The 14347-nt window shown below is 57.5% G+C and overlaps 1 protein-coding gene across 1 annotated transcript; it reads left to right on the top strand.

Annotated features, from left to right (window-relative positions):
* Positions 1-3221: 3221 nt before the first annotated feature.
* On the top strand, positions 3222-13331 carry PKDCC (protein kinase domain containing, cytoplasmic; the record flags this gene model as incomplete). Its single annotated transcript, XM_080814241.1, has 7 exons — positions 3222-3860; positions 8270-8392; positions 9053-9324; positions 9987-10066; positions 10318-10425; positions 11956-12129; positions 12356-13331. 7 exons carry the CDS (start codon positions 3222-3224, stop codon positions 12439-12441), a joined length of 1482 nt encoding a protein of 493 aa, XP_080670367.1. The 3' UTR covers positions 12442-13331.
* Between the last annotated feature and the right edge of the window lie 1016 nt (positions 13332-14347).

Below are 14347 nucleotides of genomic sequence, written 5' to 3'. Positions count from 1 at the left end.
AAAGGGAGACGATGGAGAGGGCTTCTGAGAGGTTGGTATCACAATCCTGGCAGCCTGACAAAACATGCAGATAGGAGGTATCTGAAAGACATTTCCAGAGAAATCTAGCATTTTGGAGTCTGAACTCTCTGCCTCCTTCCCAAGGATTGCTCTCCAAGTGAGCCTTTGGGTTGGGTAGGGGTGTGGAGGGCAGAGGGAGAATCAGGAAGACAGGGCCTGTCTGCAGCCCTGAGCCTTCACAGGAGCAGACACTCTGGTCTATGGGCGGCTGTGGCCCTGAGTGACAACTGGAGGAAGACTCCTGTAAAGATGACATTCAGTGCTCAGAGTTGGGCACTGGCCTGAGGAGGAGACTGGCCCTGCCAGGTCTCCGAGAGCAGGGGAGCAGCGGGGGGGGGGGGGAGGGGTCGGGGGCGACACTATAGGTGCTGAGCTTGAAACAGTATTTTGTGTCTTTTTCAACTCTTTGAAAGGATGGTGCTTCTCCCTGGGTGGCAAAAAAGAAAAAAAGAAAAAGAAAAAGCAAACAAGCAGATTTTGGTTAAGAACTCAAGAACTGCCAATTCAGAAACTCTAATCTGTCCAAAAGTGCAATCCCTTTTTTTCAGAGGCCAAAAACCCATTTCCATCAAAGATTGTATATGTCTGTGTGTCTGAGGGCTGGCGGGGAGACAGAGTGGGTGTGAGGAGAGAGTTGAAATGCCTTTGTTCCTGTGTGTGGAGCTACTGCTCTGTGGGCTTCTACATATGTGTTGTATGTACATTTGTGCCTGCTTCTCAGGCCCCTGTGTGCACTGAACTTTCAAACCGTGATAGAAACACTGAAGCTTGGCAAAGATATCATAGGAATAATTATCTAATTTCAGAACATGTTATTATAATACCTACTTGATGTGTAACAAACGTAACAATGTTCGCGTTATATGCACCAACTCTAAGGCAGAGACTCACGATGCCAAGTCTTATCTCAGGGGCTCCTCCGAGACCCTAGAGCAGAGCAGGCCCCAAAGAAAGCTCTAAAGAATATCTTCCCCCCATCCCCCACTCCATGGTGTCCTCCTGGATGTAGAGGTTTGGCTGGGGAGATATGAGGAGATGGCTGGAAGAGAGGCAGAGCCTATCTTGGGAGGCAACTCTGTTCCTCCCAGAATCCCCAGTCTTCACCAGTAGAAGAGAACAGCCTGGAACTGGGAAGAGAACAGCCATTTGGGGGGTCACAGAGGCAGATAGGCGCCAGTGGGCGCCAGGGGGGCCTCAGGACTGCAAGCCTCCCTTCTTCCCCAGGGGCTGGGTTGGATTGAGGCTGTGTGAGGAGAATGTTTGCTGTTTGCTGCTGCTCCCTGTTGACTTTAGCCAGTAGCTCTGTTTACAAACCCAGGTTGGTTTTCCCAGCACAGTTAATTAGAACAAAGACATCTGGTGTGAGGGCTGGGGAGGGCATCTGCTCAGAGCATTCCCCCCACCCCCAGCAGCGGTGGGCCAGCAACAGGGCAGAGCAGCTAAACAGGACCAGACCGAACCCACCAAACGCAAGGTTCTCAGGAGAACCGTGGCTTTTCTCACTCTGCCTTTCCCATGCTTGTCAAGTTAGACTGGGCCCCAATGCTCCAGTCTTAGGGGACCCCAAGAGTCAGGGATGGATGCCCCTACGCCAGTAGAATCGCAGATGGGAGCTCAGAGACTCAGTCCTCTCCTGTGCCCTTCCATGTCCAAAAGAATCAGGCAGAGATTCCTGTCCCCTCTCTCTTCACAGGGATTCCCCATTCTGTAGGAATGCCAGACCTCTTCAGCCCCCTGGAGGAAAATCTCCCCTCTCTGACACCCCCTCACGGAGGTGTCCTTTTGACACCTCCCTGACTCCTCTCCAGCCAATCTCTGACACTGCGGGGAGGAAAGAGATTAACCAGCCTAGAACCAGAGGGTGGCAGGAAGGTGCCCAGGAAGGTGAGACGTTCTGGGTGGACAGTTCCAGGGCGGTGGGGAAGTGGAGGGCTGGGATGGGGAGGGGCAGCAGCTTATCTCTCCCAGGAGGGGGGAGCTCACTCCAAACAGCTAATGCACTGGCGTGTGAAAGCCCCTCAATTAGCACTAATGATGCAATCAGGGAGGGAGGAGGAGGGACCAGAAGTTCTGGCGGAGTCAGCACCAACTCACACACAGGGTACACGCTCCTTTCCTCCGCCACAGTGGCCCCTTCAGACACACCAATGCACACACTCCACAGACAGCCCGGACCACCCAAGTCCGTGGGTTACAAATGCACTCTTGCACAAACTACTAGCATGCATATGGTTCGCGATCAGCAGCTCACTGCGGGGACCCCGGAGAAAGGAGCTCCATCTGGGGCTTCAGGGTCAAGGAAAATGAGAAACCAGAAAGACTTGGTGGTTGAGGCTGAATAGGGCATCTTCGATCCTCTGATCCCAGAGTTCCCGACCCACACAGGCTCGCAGGTGCCAGCCTCTCTACGTCCACCTCCCCACATCACCCCCACCCCTTTACCCCGGGATCCGGGACTGGGGCGAGGAGCCTCCATCCCCAGCCCCACCGGAGGGAGGTCTTGGGCTCCCGGAGAGAGCTCTGAGATCACACGGACCCCAGCACCCCAGAGCCAGCTGCTCGTCCCCTCCGGAGCCCGTTACCCGCCGGCCTCACCCCTTTATCTTCCCCACCCTGCCCGGCCGGCTCCGTTATCCGCCTCCTAGTCCAGCTCTCCGGCAGCCCCGGCCCCGTTATGCGCCCTAGCGCCGGGACCGGAGCTCCCGCGCGTCGCGGGGTCGCCGCCGCCCCATCCCCCTCTCGCGGCCCGAGCCCGGGGGGCCCGCGGGCTGGGCAGGGCCGGAGCCGCCTCCGCGCCGCTTCCCAGGCCCGGACGGCCGCGGGAGGAGGTCCCGCTGTCAGTCAGCGGGGAAGGCCGGGCCGGGCGGCCGGAGGGGGCGGCGCCGAGGACGGGCTCCGGCCGGGAGCTGGGAGGCGGAGGCGGAGGGGGCGGGGGCGGGGGCGGCTCCGGGCCTTATAAGCGGCGGGGGCAGGGCGGGAGGGAGGCAAGTGTCAGGCCGATGTGCGGCCCGCGAGGGGCCGGGGTCGGGGCCGCTGGGGCCATGCGCTCGGACTGGGCAGGGGGCCGGAGGGGCTCAGAGCGGAGCAGCCTCGGAGCCTGAGCCTCCCGGGGCCGGGGCCGGGGAGCCGCGCGGGGCCGGCCGGCTGGGGGGAGGGGAGCGATGCGGCGCCGGCGGGCGGCGGTAGCCGCGGGTTTCTGCGCCTCCTTCCTGCTGGGCTCCGTCCTCAACGTGCTCTTCGCACCGGGGTCGGAGCCTCCGCGGCCAGGCCAGTCCCCCGGGCCCTCGCCAGCCCCGGGCCCGGGCCGTCGCGGGGGCCGCGGGGAACTGGCCCGGCAGATCCGAGCGCGCTACGAGGAGGTGCAGCGCTATTCCCGCGGGGGCCCCGGGCCCGGGGCCGGCCGGCCGGAGCGGCGGCGCCTGATGGACCTGGCTCCGGGCGGGCCGGGCCTGCAGCGTCCCCGGCCCCCGCGGGCCCGGCCCGTGCCCGACGGCGCCCCGAGCTGGCCCCCGGCTCCCGGCCCGGGCTCCCCCGGCTCGGGCCCGCGGCTGGGCTGCGCCGCGCTCCGCAACGTGTCCGGCGCCCAGTACGTGGGCTCAGGCTACACCAAGGCCGTGTACCGGGTCCGCCTGCCCGGCGGCGCCGCGGTAGCGCTCAAGGCGGTGGACTTCAGCGGCCACGATCTGGGCAGCTGCGTGCGCGAGTTCGGGGCACGGAGGGGCTGCTACCGGCTGGCGGCCCACAAGCTGCTCAAGGAGATGGTGCTGCTGGAGCGGCTGCGGCACCCCAACGTGCTGCAGGTACGACGGCGGGGGTGAGGGGGTGAGGGTGCTGGCTGGACGTGCCCAGGCCCGGTCACTCTGACTGGAAGAGAACCCTCGGCCCTATAGATAAAGAAACAGAGCCCCGGTGACTGTGCTCAGGTTAAGCTGGGGGCAGAACCCCGACCGCGGCCGCTTCCCACCACACTACCCTGCCCCCTACTCCTGAGTGAGCGGCTCTTCACCCATGGAGGGACTCCTGGGTCTCTCATTTTACACCCCCATATCCTTTGAAGACAGAGGCCAGGACAGAGGGTCCCAAAACTCGAGGTAGGGATGCGAGTCTTTAGTACTTAGGACCCTGCTTCTGGCTGGAGCTGGGGTGTTGAGCACCAGGGAAATGACCCTAAGCCAAGACACAGAGGTCATCCCTGAGTCAGGATTCCAACTGCAGTGATAGGGCCCCCTTTCTTGATGGAATCTGAACCCCACTTCTCTCAACTTCCAGTGGCTTGTCTGGCTTTGAAGATGGGATGGAACAGCAACAAGGTTGGTAAGGGCTAGAGACCCTGTATCAGCCTTGATTCCCAGAGAGCATCCCCCATCCCCCACCCAGAAGCCACTGGAAGGACTAGAGGGAATTGGGTAGTAGGCCAGAAAATGCACAGCCCTTCCCAGAAGTGACCCCGCCATTCTCCAGGCCTTAAAAACAGCCCTTGGATCATTGAGGAAGCTTTAGGTTCTTAGCTCAGTGCTCAGGGGACAGACTACGGGCCTGAGGGTCTCGGGGTCACATTTTCCGAGCAGATGTAGTCAGTGGCTGGAAGACTGAAAAGGCCAAATGCCCAGGTTCCTACTAAATGGGACTCTGTCTTTCCTGTTCACTGGGGGGCGGAGGGGAGAGATGAGACCCCATCTTGTCCCCTCCAGGCTAAACTAAGAGACTGGGCCTCTCACAGCCCTAGCACTGCCCTAACACACCCACTTCCTCCTCTCCCCCAGCTCTCTGTCCTTGAGTCGGCCCTAGGATTAAACAAACTCTTCCCTTTGCACATGCCTGAGCAGACTGAGAGGGGAATCCCTGACTGGTCTTGGCCCCCTGAACAGAGGGTGCGGGCAGACTCCCCAGCAGAGGAACCTACCAGCAGAACTGACCAGAAATCTGGGAGTCCCTCCCTCCTTGTGTGAGGACTGAGATAGACCCCCAAGCCTGCGTGGGTATTGCAGAACAAGACAGAGAGAGGCCAGAGAGCTATTTATATTCCTGCTGACTCCAGGTCTCCCCAGGCTCCCCCAACTACTGTCGGACACTTGTGACCAGGTCCTAGGCCCTGAGCTGGTGGCAGGAGGTCGGCCAGAGCCAACAGTTGCGGGTGGCTATGCCTGGTTGCACAGCTGACACTGTGCCTGGAGCTTCAGGGAGTGAGCGACTGGTTACGTGGCCACTCTCACTGGGAGGATCTTGTTCTCTTCGCTTCCCAGGGGCTCTTGGGAACTTTTTGGCAACCCTGGGGTATCAGCCAGACTCTGAGGCAGTGGAGAAGCAGGACCTTAAGTGTTAGTTAATTGACTCAAGAGCCCCCCCACCCACCCTTAGGACAGGCTTGAGGTTTTAATGTGCTCTCCTGTCTCTTAAGGAATTTCTCCCTCCCTCCCTCACCCCACCCAAGCTTCCTGACCAGCATCTAGTTAACTGCCCCCACGCATCTCACAGAATGGTCCTCCGCTTTCATGTCAGGCCCCCGCCCGATTCTGAAAGCGCCCCCCAAAAATAACATCTATATCACATAGGTAATACATACATATTACAGCTGAAGAGTTTTCACCCATCCCCTCACTAGACCAAGGCTGGGTCTGTCTGAGGTAGGCTGTGTGACTCTTACTGGGTCGATACTAGGGGCAGTTGCCCTAGGGCACAAATGTTAAAAGGTGGGAAGGGTCCCAGGCCTTCCCATCTGGGGAAAGGTAAAAAGCTACCATCAGCGAGAAGAAAGGGTTCCTGAGTGTGAGTTTAGGAACTGTTTCGGGGCAATTTCCCTCGTGTATCCTTTGACCGCCAGCCAGAGTCCCTCTGGCCTCTTCTGCGGGGCCAACTCTGCTGCCACAGAAGCCTGCTATGGGGCTTCTCGCTCAGGAGGCTGCAGTGAGGTTGTGCGGGGAACTAGAAGTAATGTCTTAATACCTCTTACTCATTTAAAATTTCAAAACCATTTGACTGCCGAACCGGGGAGGAGCCAAAGAATGCTTCTTAGAGTTCTGGCTCCCCCATGCCACCTGAGGCCCCGTCCCCATCTCTGGCAACCCCAAAGTTGGTTCTGTAAGTTCTAATTGAAAATGTCCAGGTAGATGTCCCACTGTGCACCTCCCAGCACTTTCTCTGGTCTCTGGGGACTGCCTGGGCAAGCTTGCTCTATCCTTCTTCCCTCACCCCCTCACACACATACACACACACACACACACACACACACACACTCCTCACATGATGGATGCCTCTATAGCCCAGGGTCAAAGGGCAAAATGGTCTTCCCTCCCCCCCAACCTCCACAGTTCCAGGATCTCAGGCCTCAGATGGGGTCCCAGGCCTGCTTGGGCCCAGATTCTGGCCCTGCTAGAGTATATTTCTTCTTCCAAAAGAACAAAAGATGCAACTGAAATGCTCAGCCTCACGCTTCCTGGGGGGGTTAATGGTGTCTTTTTATTTTTTCCTGAGGGGTGTTGATTAATACCTCGTTAACAGCGCATTTAACGACCTCCGGGTGTTTAATAACCTTCAGAAGTTTCCCACAAAGGCTCAGACTCTGGGCAAGAAAATGAGAACCAGGCCCCAGGGCTGCTCCCCTTACCTACCCCCCCCCCCCCACACACACACCGGGGCCTGGGGCCTCCCTGGGCTGATGCGAGGTGAGGGAGCAGAGACAGAGGGAAGAAGAGAGGGTGGCTGAGACTGTCCCCTGATCCCCCAGTTCACAGCCCCAATGATCTAATGGCGGCCCTGAGCCGGGCCTGCTCTCAGCTGGCTCCAGGAAGGGGGAGCTGAAAGGGCACTCCTGGGACGGAAGAGGGTCTGTGAGGGCCTGGAATGGATCTGGGAGGGGTGTGAATGATGGTAAGGAGGGTGACAGTATGCAGGGACATCTAGCCTGTGGGCTTGGCTCCCCCCTGCACCGCAACACCCCCCCCACCCCAGCCCCCACATTATGCAGCTCTCCCCTCTCCCTCCTGTGGCCTGGACAACTCGGCCTTTGTGTTCCTACCCCACATGGTGTTGGTTGTTTTGAGCAACATCTGATCCCCGCCGATGTGCAGTGTGGAGGAAGCAGGGCTCTCTCTCTGGATGCCAGTTTAGGTGTTAATGACAAAGTCAGGCTGTGCTTCCCAGAAGTCCCTGGCTAGCTGAGCTATACCAAGCCCACCCTCGGGCCCCGTGGAGTGGGCAGGCCCTTAGGAGCATGCCCCCAAAGAACTGATCTTCCCCAGAAACCATCCCTTAACTACTACTGCCATTGGTGGGTATGACCACCCTCACTGACATATGCAACAAACACCCAAGGCTGTGCCCCTTAGCTGCTTTGTTCTTATAAATGTTTGTTACCAGGCCTCAGGGAGCTTCTTTTTCTGCCCACAAGATCAGAGCTGAGAAAAAAATGAAGTTGCCAAAAAGTAGAAATAATAAGGAATAGAGGACTGGGACGCCTGGGTGGCTCAGTTGGTTAAGTGTCCGCCTTTAGCTCAGGTTATATTCCCAAGGTCCTGGGATGGAGTCTTGCGTCAGGGTCCTTGCTCAGCAGGGAGCCTACTTCTCCCTCTGCCTGCCGCTCCTGCTGCTTGGGATTGCTGTCTTTTTCTCTGACAAATAAATAAATAAAATCTTAAAAAAAAAAAAAAAAGTTGGTGGGGGGATAGAGGACTGGAGCAGGGGAGGAGGTGTAATACCCATTTGCTGGCTTGTTGATTAACAAATGGTATTAGAAAGAACCAGGCTATGGAATCCAAGTGACATAAATTTGAATGCTAGCTCCTGCATTTATTAGCTGTGTGACGTTATACAAGTTACAACTTCTCTGAGTTAGTTTCCTCACCTGTAAATTGGAGATTAAGAATAGTACCTACTATGTCTGTGTAAGGTTATTATAAGAATCAGGTTATACGTGTAGAACATTTAGCACGGTGCCTGGTACATGGCTGGCACGTGGTGTCCAGACCTACCCATTTACCTGAGTGGCAGGAGGTAAGAGCCAGGTCCATCAGCAGGAGCTATGGCTGCAGGGGCAGAGGGCAGGCTTCCCTGGGCAGTGCTGCTCTTCTCTTCTGGCCGGAGCTGAAGAAACCATCTGGGGATGGGGGTGGGAGGCGGGTAGTGCAGAGAGAGGGGGACCTCTGACAGCCCAGCCCTTCTCTGTCCCCACGCCGACGTTGTGACCTAATGACCTGCCCTGGGCCTCCCCCAGCTCTATGGCTACTGCTACCAGGACAGCGAGGACATCCCGGACACCCTGACCACCATCACAGAGCTGGGTGCCCCTGTGGAGATGATCCAGCTGCTGCAGACTTCCTGGGAGGACCGCTTCCGAGTGAGCAGGGAGGAGGGCCCAGTGAGCAGGGAGGAGGGCTGGGCCCTGGGCTCCTTGCTGGGAAGGTTTTCCCTTAGAAGGCCAGTCCCCCAGAGCAGCTTGGACTCCTCCTCAGTCAGAAAAAAGGAGGGAAAGATGGAGCCATGCTGACTCGGCTATCAGCCAAAGGGTTAAAAAAAAGAAGTAAGACATAGAGGATCCTGGTGTTTTTGTGCTCCTGCTCCCCTTACACACACCCACGCGCACACACACACGTGCGCGCGCGGGCGCACACGCTCGCAGCCTGGCTGTAAGAGGGCCAGTGTCCTAGGACTAGAAAAGACCTTAAGGTCATCTTGATCCTCCCTCTATTTCCATGCACTGGACTAAAACCCGCTCAAGATGCAGCTTCAAGGGAGGAGACCCGGTATCCCCAGACTTCCATGCTGCCTGTTTCCTACCACATCATTCTCAGGTTAGGCCAGCCCAGGGTGAATAGAAAATCACTGGCTTGCTCTGTGAGGCCCCTGGCCCTCAGCCCTTAGTAAGCACTGGGGCCTTTAAGAGAAAAGCCAAAACCACCCCCCGCCCCCACTCCCTGCCCCAAAGGGGTGATCCCTGGAGTCCCCCAGACCCCTCCCAAGAGACAAGCCTATGAGCAGCCTTGTGTCTGCCCCTCAGATCTGCCTGAGCTTGGGCCGGCTCCTTCACCACCTGGCCCACTCCCCACTGGGCTCGGTCACTCTGCTGGACTTCCGCCCCCGACAGTTTGTGCTGGTGGACGGGGAGCTGAAGGTGACAGATCTGGACGACGCACGCGTGGAGGAGACACCGTGTGCCAGCAGCGCTGACTGCGTCCTGGAGTTTCCAGCCAGGAACTTCAGCCTGCCCTGCTCGGCCCAGGGCTGGTGTGAGGGCATGAATGAGAAGCGCAACCTCTACAATGCCTACAGGTGACCTCCGTCCCCCCCACCCCAGGAAGGCCAGGGAGGGAGAGTGGACCCCAGGAGGGCATGGCAAGGGGAGAGCCCACATGGGGTCCAGGAAGCCAGCCAGGGTGGGGAGACTCGGCCTTGTCCAATGGAGTGGCAGGGGTGGGGAAAGTCTTCCACCCACTTAAGAAGGGAACTTCAGGCTCCTGACGATGATGCTAAAAATAGTCAGCTCCAAGGAGAATTTGGGGTGGGGGTGGCAGCTGGAGGCCTCTTAAAATAGTGTCAGATTCAGAGCGTAGGGCTGGTGGGACTGGCACTACCTCTTCTCCTGGTCCTTCACCTCTGGAAGCTCCTCCCTGGGCCCCAGCTATGGGGCTATTGTGACAAGGATCAGCTCAGGGGACAGGGTGGTACTGGGTGGTGAGGGAGTCCTGGGAGGTATGGGGGAAACAGACCTCAGATTGCAGCGTGGTGTAAAGTTAAGGGGTGGCCTTAGCATGTGCCCTGATCCCCACCCTGAGTCAAAGTAGACTCCTTGTTATGCTCTGGGGTTATGCCTAGGTGGTAGGCCTGAGGGATCAGGCTCCCTGGCCAGAGTATGGTTCTGTCCCAAGTTGGGGCAGAGGGAGGATGTGTCCCCAAGGCCAGAGCACTGAGCCCTTGGTTTCTCTCTACCCCAGGTTTTTCTTCACATACCTCCTGCCCCACAGTGCCCCACCCTCACTACGGCCTCTGCTGGACAGCATTGTCAACGCCACAGGTGAGCTCTCCAAGCCCCGTCTGCTTCGCGTCACCCTCCCCCAGCAGACAGGGGGACAAGAATGACCCAGAACAGCACATGGCCCAGAAGCCATCATTTCCCGAAGTGGCATTCTGTGGCAAAACCCCTTCCCAGTCCACTGTTCATTTAGGCCCAGGGTCCAGAGGAAGAGCGGGAAAGGCAGCTGGTTCCCAACCTCGGGGAGGGGTGGGAGCCCAGGCACCCACTCATAGCTGCACTGTGCTGTGCAGGAGAGCTCAGCTGGGGAGTCGATGAGACGCTGGCCCAGCTGGAGAGGGTGCTGCACCTGTTCCGGAGCGGGCAGTATCTGCAGAACAGCACAGCGGGCCACAGAGCTGGTGAGTGGCTTCTGCAGGGCTCCAGGGGCCCGGGAGCTGGGGAATGGGTGGGAGGGTGAGTGACCCCCTTGATTGGGCTAAGTGGCCTGCCCTCCTAAGCCCACTTGAAAGACCACTGACCATTTTTAGCCTCTACTTGGAGGCCTCTTCTCTGAGCCAGAATGACTATAATTCTGCCTTGACCCTGAGGAGGAGGAAGGGGGCACCGACGTCCCCCCTTCTCTAGGTGGCTCCGGACCCCACTCTGTATTGACTGTGTGACTTTGAGAAGCTTCCCTACACCTTGAGCCTCCCTTTTCGCTCCTGTGAATTGGGTTTAGTATTTCCTGCCTCACAAAATGCTTATGGGGATTCAATGCCAGGCAAAGTGTGTGTGAGCAATTAACTTGGTTCCTTTTACACAGCTGGAATACAATTTTTGTGTGGGCTTCTCTTTCCCTCCTCGGCCCTTCTGGGGCTAGGAGGGAGGCTGGCTGAGGCTGTGGCTCCACTCGGAAGCCAGCTGAGGAGCCCAAGAGCTAGGGGAGAATTCCAGCCTCTGCTGTCGTCCCTCTGCTGAGGCCCTGGGGTTTATCCTGGTTGGCAGGGGGGCCAGGAGTGGGCAGCCTCTGTATTCAAGGAGCTCTGGCCAGTCTTAGGGGTGGGGGAGCCCTCGTTAGCCCTGTAAATAAAGTTTAACGAGGTGAACAATGGCTGGCTCTGTCCCTGAGGACGCCGTTTATGGGGCCATAAATCACAGCCAGCCCTGGACTTTGGTCTAGTCCCTGCTAGAAGAAGGAGGCAAGAGGGCGGGGTGGCCAGAGGCCCAGGGCTTCTGCATTATCAGTCCCTGAGCTGGGGCTCCCCAGGCAGCAGGAAGGACTCAGGTGACCGGCCAGCCGGCCACTGAGCAGCTTCCTGACTGAGAAGCTCACACAGCCTCTGGGGGCCCTTTCTGTGTAATGGGAAGATTTTTCCTCCAGCCTCCTCCCCTCAGACACCTGATCTGTGGGGCCCCCAATGGTCGTCTTTGTGTTTCACAGTCATTTGCATCCCTCTTAACTTGAGAAATCCCCAACTGCCTGCCCCCGGAGGAGCTTGCCTCATCTCTCTCCCTAGGGCCCAAAGGAAGTGGGACCCAGGGGTGCTCTAAACTCATGCTACTCAAGTGTGGTCTGCAGACCAGCAGTGCCAGAAGCTGGCTAGAAGTACCCACCCCCATCCCCACCCCAGACCCCCGAAACCGGGATCTGCAGCTTAGCAAGAATCCCTGGAAAGTCACAGGGACACTGAAGTTTGAGAAGCCCGGCCTTAAATGTTGAGAACGTCCTCCCCTCAAGCTCTGAGTGTGCGTTTATCCCACTATGCGTCCGCTGTCAGGTGCTGTCGGAACCCACTGGGCACCCTTAGATTTGGGAGCTGTGGGTCTCCCAAACACTGAAGCTCTCAGCTCTCCGCTAGGCAATGAGTCTTAGCCATTCCAGGTAGCAGCCCCAGAACCTCCTGCCTGGAAACAGAGTTCTCATTCATGCTCCATCCCCAAACCCGCAGAGTACCAGCGCCTCCCAGACAGCACCATCCCCCAGGAAGACTACCGCTGCTGGCCCTCCTACCACCACGGGAGCTGCCTCCTCTCCGTATTCAACCTGGCAGAGGCCATGGACGTCTGCGAGAGCCACGCCCAGTGCCAGGCCTTCGTGGTCACCAACCAGACCACCTGGACAGGTGAGCCAGTGGGAAGGGAAAGGACAACCTGAGGGAGGTGACAGGCGTTCCCTGGAAGAGGTTGACAGGTAGTGGTCCCCTGTCAGAAGCCGGCTTTGATGAGAAGGCGAGAAGGCTGGAATGATGAAAGACAAGTCTACATGTCCTCTAGGCAGTCCCATTGGGGAGAGCGGCCCCCACCTCCCAGGAGGGAAACAGCCCTGTTACCTCTCACCTCTGCCTCCAGGTCGGCAGCTGGTATTTTTCAAGACAGGATGGAGCCACGTGGTCCCTGATCCCAACAAGACGGCATATGTGAGGGCCTCAGGCTGACCTCTCTGGGGGCTCAGCTGCCAGCGGACCAGCCCCGCCCACTGGGCTCGCCTGTGGAGGGAGGGTGTGCCTTGCACTAGCAGCACTGCGTGTCGCCTGCAAGCCCCTGCCGGCGAGGCTGACATCCCAGACAGTGAGGTAACCAGGACAACGTGCAATAATGCCAAATATTAAAATGTGAGTTTACCGGTCTAGGTATGGGACTGCTGGCCCCTGGGGCCAGGAATCACGGGAGCCGGGCGGGGGCCTGACTGCCTCTCCAACCCTCTGGGTGGCCAGCAAGGCTTAGGCTGATACCCACACTAGGGGCTTTGGCCCTCGCTGGGACAGTTCTGTGGGCAGCCCCATCACTGTGTTCATAGTGTGAGAATGTAGCCAGGGCTCCTGCTGCTGCTGCTGCTGCTGCTGCTGCTGCTGCTGCATGTCACGATCTGGTGGGGGCTGCGTGGGGACAATCAGTCATGGAGAGTTTTCTCAGCTGAGCTCCGGACAGAAGACTTGATGGGGATGCTCTGGGATGTGGGGGATTCTGCACCTGGGGAGGCCGCCTCTGGCCACCCAACCCAGGGGCACCCACAGGCCAGCGCAGGGGCAGGGACAGAGGAGCACACAAGGTATGAGCCAAGACACGGGGTCAAGGAGCATGTTGCTGTTTGAGCCAGGACTTGGGGTGGGGGTGGGGCCGGGGCCTTTCTGCCTCATTTGCTTTCAGTGAAAGCCGCAAAGCAGCCAAAACCAGCCTCTCCCCGCTCCTGGAGTTTGTATCTCCAGAAGCTTTTGTACTTCTTGTTCATTAAAATGTTTATTTTTGTAAAAAAAAAAAAGAAAGAAAGAAAAAAAAGTCAATCAATTAATAAATGACGTTTCACGGCAAGGACTCTTCCCAAGCCAGTTTCTTGGGCTGACTGGTCCTCGGTTAATGTCTTTGGTGTTTCTTTGGGGAAGTGTGGGCACTTCCCCAAGTGGGGAGGTTATGGGGGATGACCTTTGGAGGAGTGAAATCTCCGTGGCAAACACTGAAGTTGGCAAGATGTGTTGGCAGGCCCTGCTCCCAGGACGCCCACCTCGCTCCATGGCCCTCACATCCATCCGTCCGGATGATCGACAGGAGGGTCTTCTTACCCCAGGGACGTTCATGCTTTAACACACACCAGTTATTTATATCTGGGGCTTTTACCCAAAGGACCGGTGTCCTGATGGTGGGATGTCAGCCACACTGGGGGCCTCTGAGCAACCTGTAGTCAGGTCAGCTTTGTCCCATACAGGGCTGGGCCTGGTCATCACCACTGCCCACCACAAGCTAATGGGCAATTTGTTTCACTGAGCCTTTTTCTGAACATGAAATATATGGAAAGTATGGAGAAAGGAAGGTTTATAGAAAGACCAGTCCCCTCTACCTGGGCTTTAGGAGGGAGGGTCTAGCAAGGGAAGACCCAAGTATGTGGAAGCCCAGAGAGAAAATGAGGACCTAAGTGTTCAAGATCAATCACACTGAGGCCAGAGGGAGCCCAGCCTAACTGATACACATTTTCTAAGTTGAATCCTGCATCTTCTCTCCTGTGCCCTTTTTCTGCTTCTAGAATATTTTCAAAGCACACAAACCTTTGAGGACTTAAAAAAGAATAACCAAACTTTAACTCAGAACCTGATTTCTCCTCAGCAGATGTGGTTGTTGTAAGTTCTCATGTCCTAGATGGCCCTGCGGTTCTAAGGGATTGAAGAGGCAATCTTAGTTCTGGAACCCTAATCACGGATGCTACTCAGACCCTCCAGGTTGCAACTCCCTACCATGGTGCCCGGCCCACACGTACCATGTCTTGCCCTTGGCTTCCTGGACTTGGTGACTGTGGGGAGGTCAGAGCCACCACAGCAGCTCACCCCATGACTCAGCCAAGTCAGATCCCAG

This window comes from Martes martes, assembly GCF_963455335.1.
Source record: "Martes martes genome assembly, chromosome: 9".
In the NCBI taxonomy this organism is placed as follows: Eukaryota; Metazoa; Chordata; class Mammalia; order Carnivora; family Mustelidae; genus Martes; species Martes martes.
Note: the sequence above shows the minus strand (reverse complement) of the source record. Positions and strands in the feature narration are given on the sequence as shown.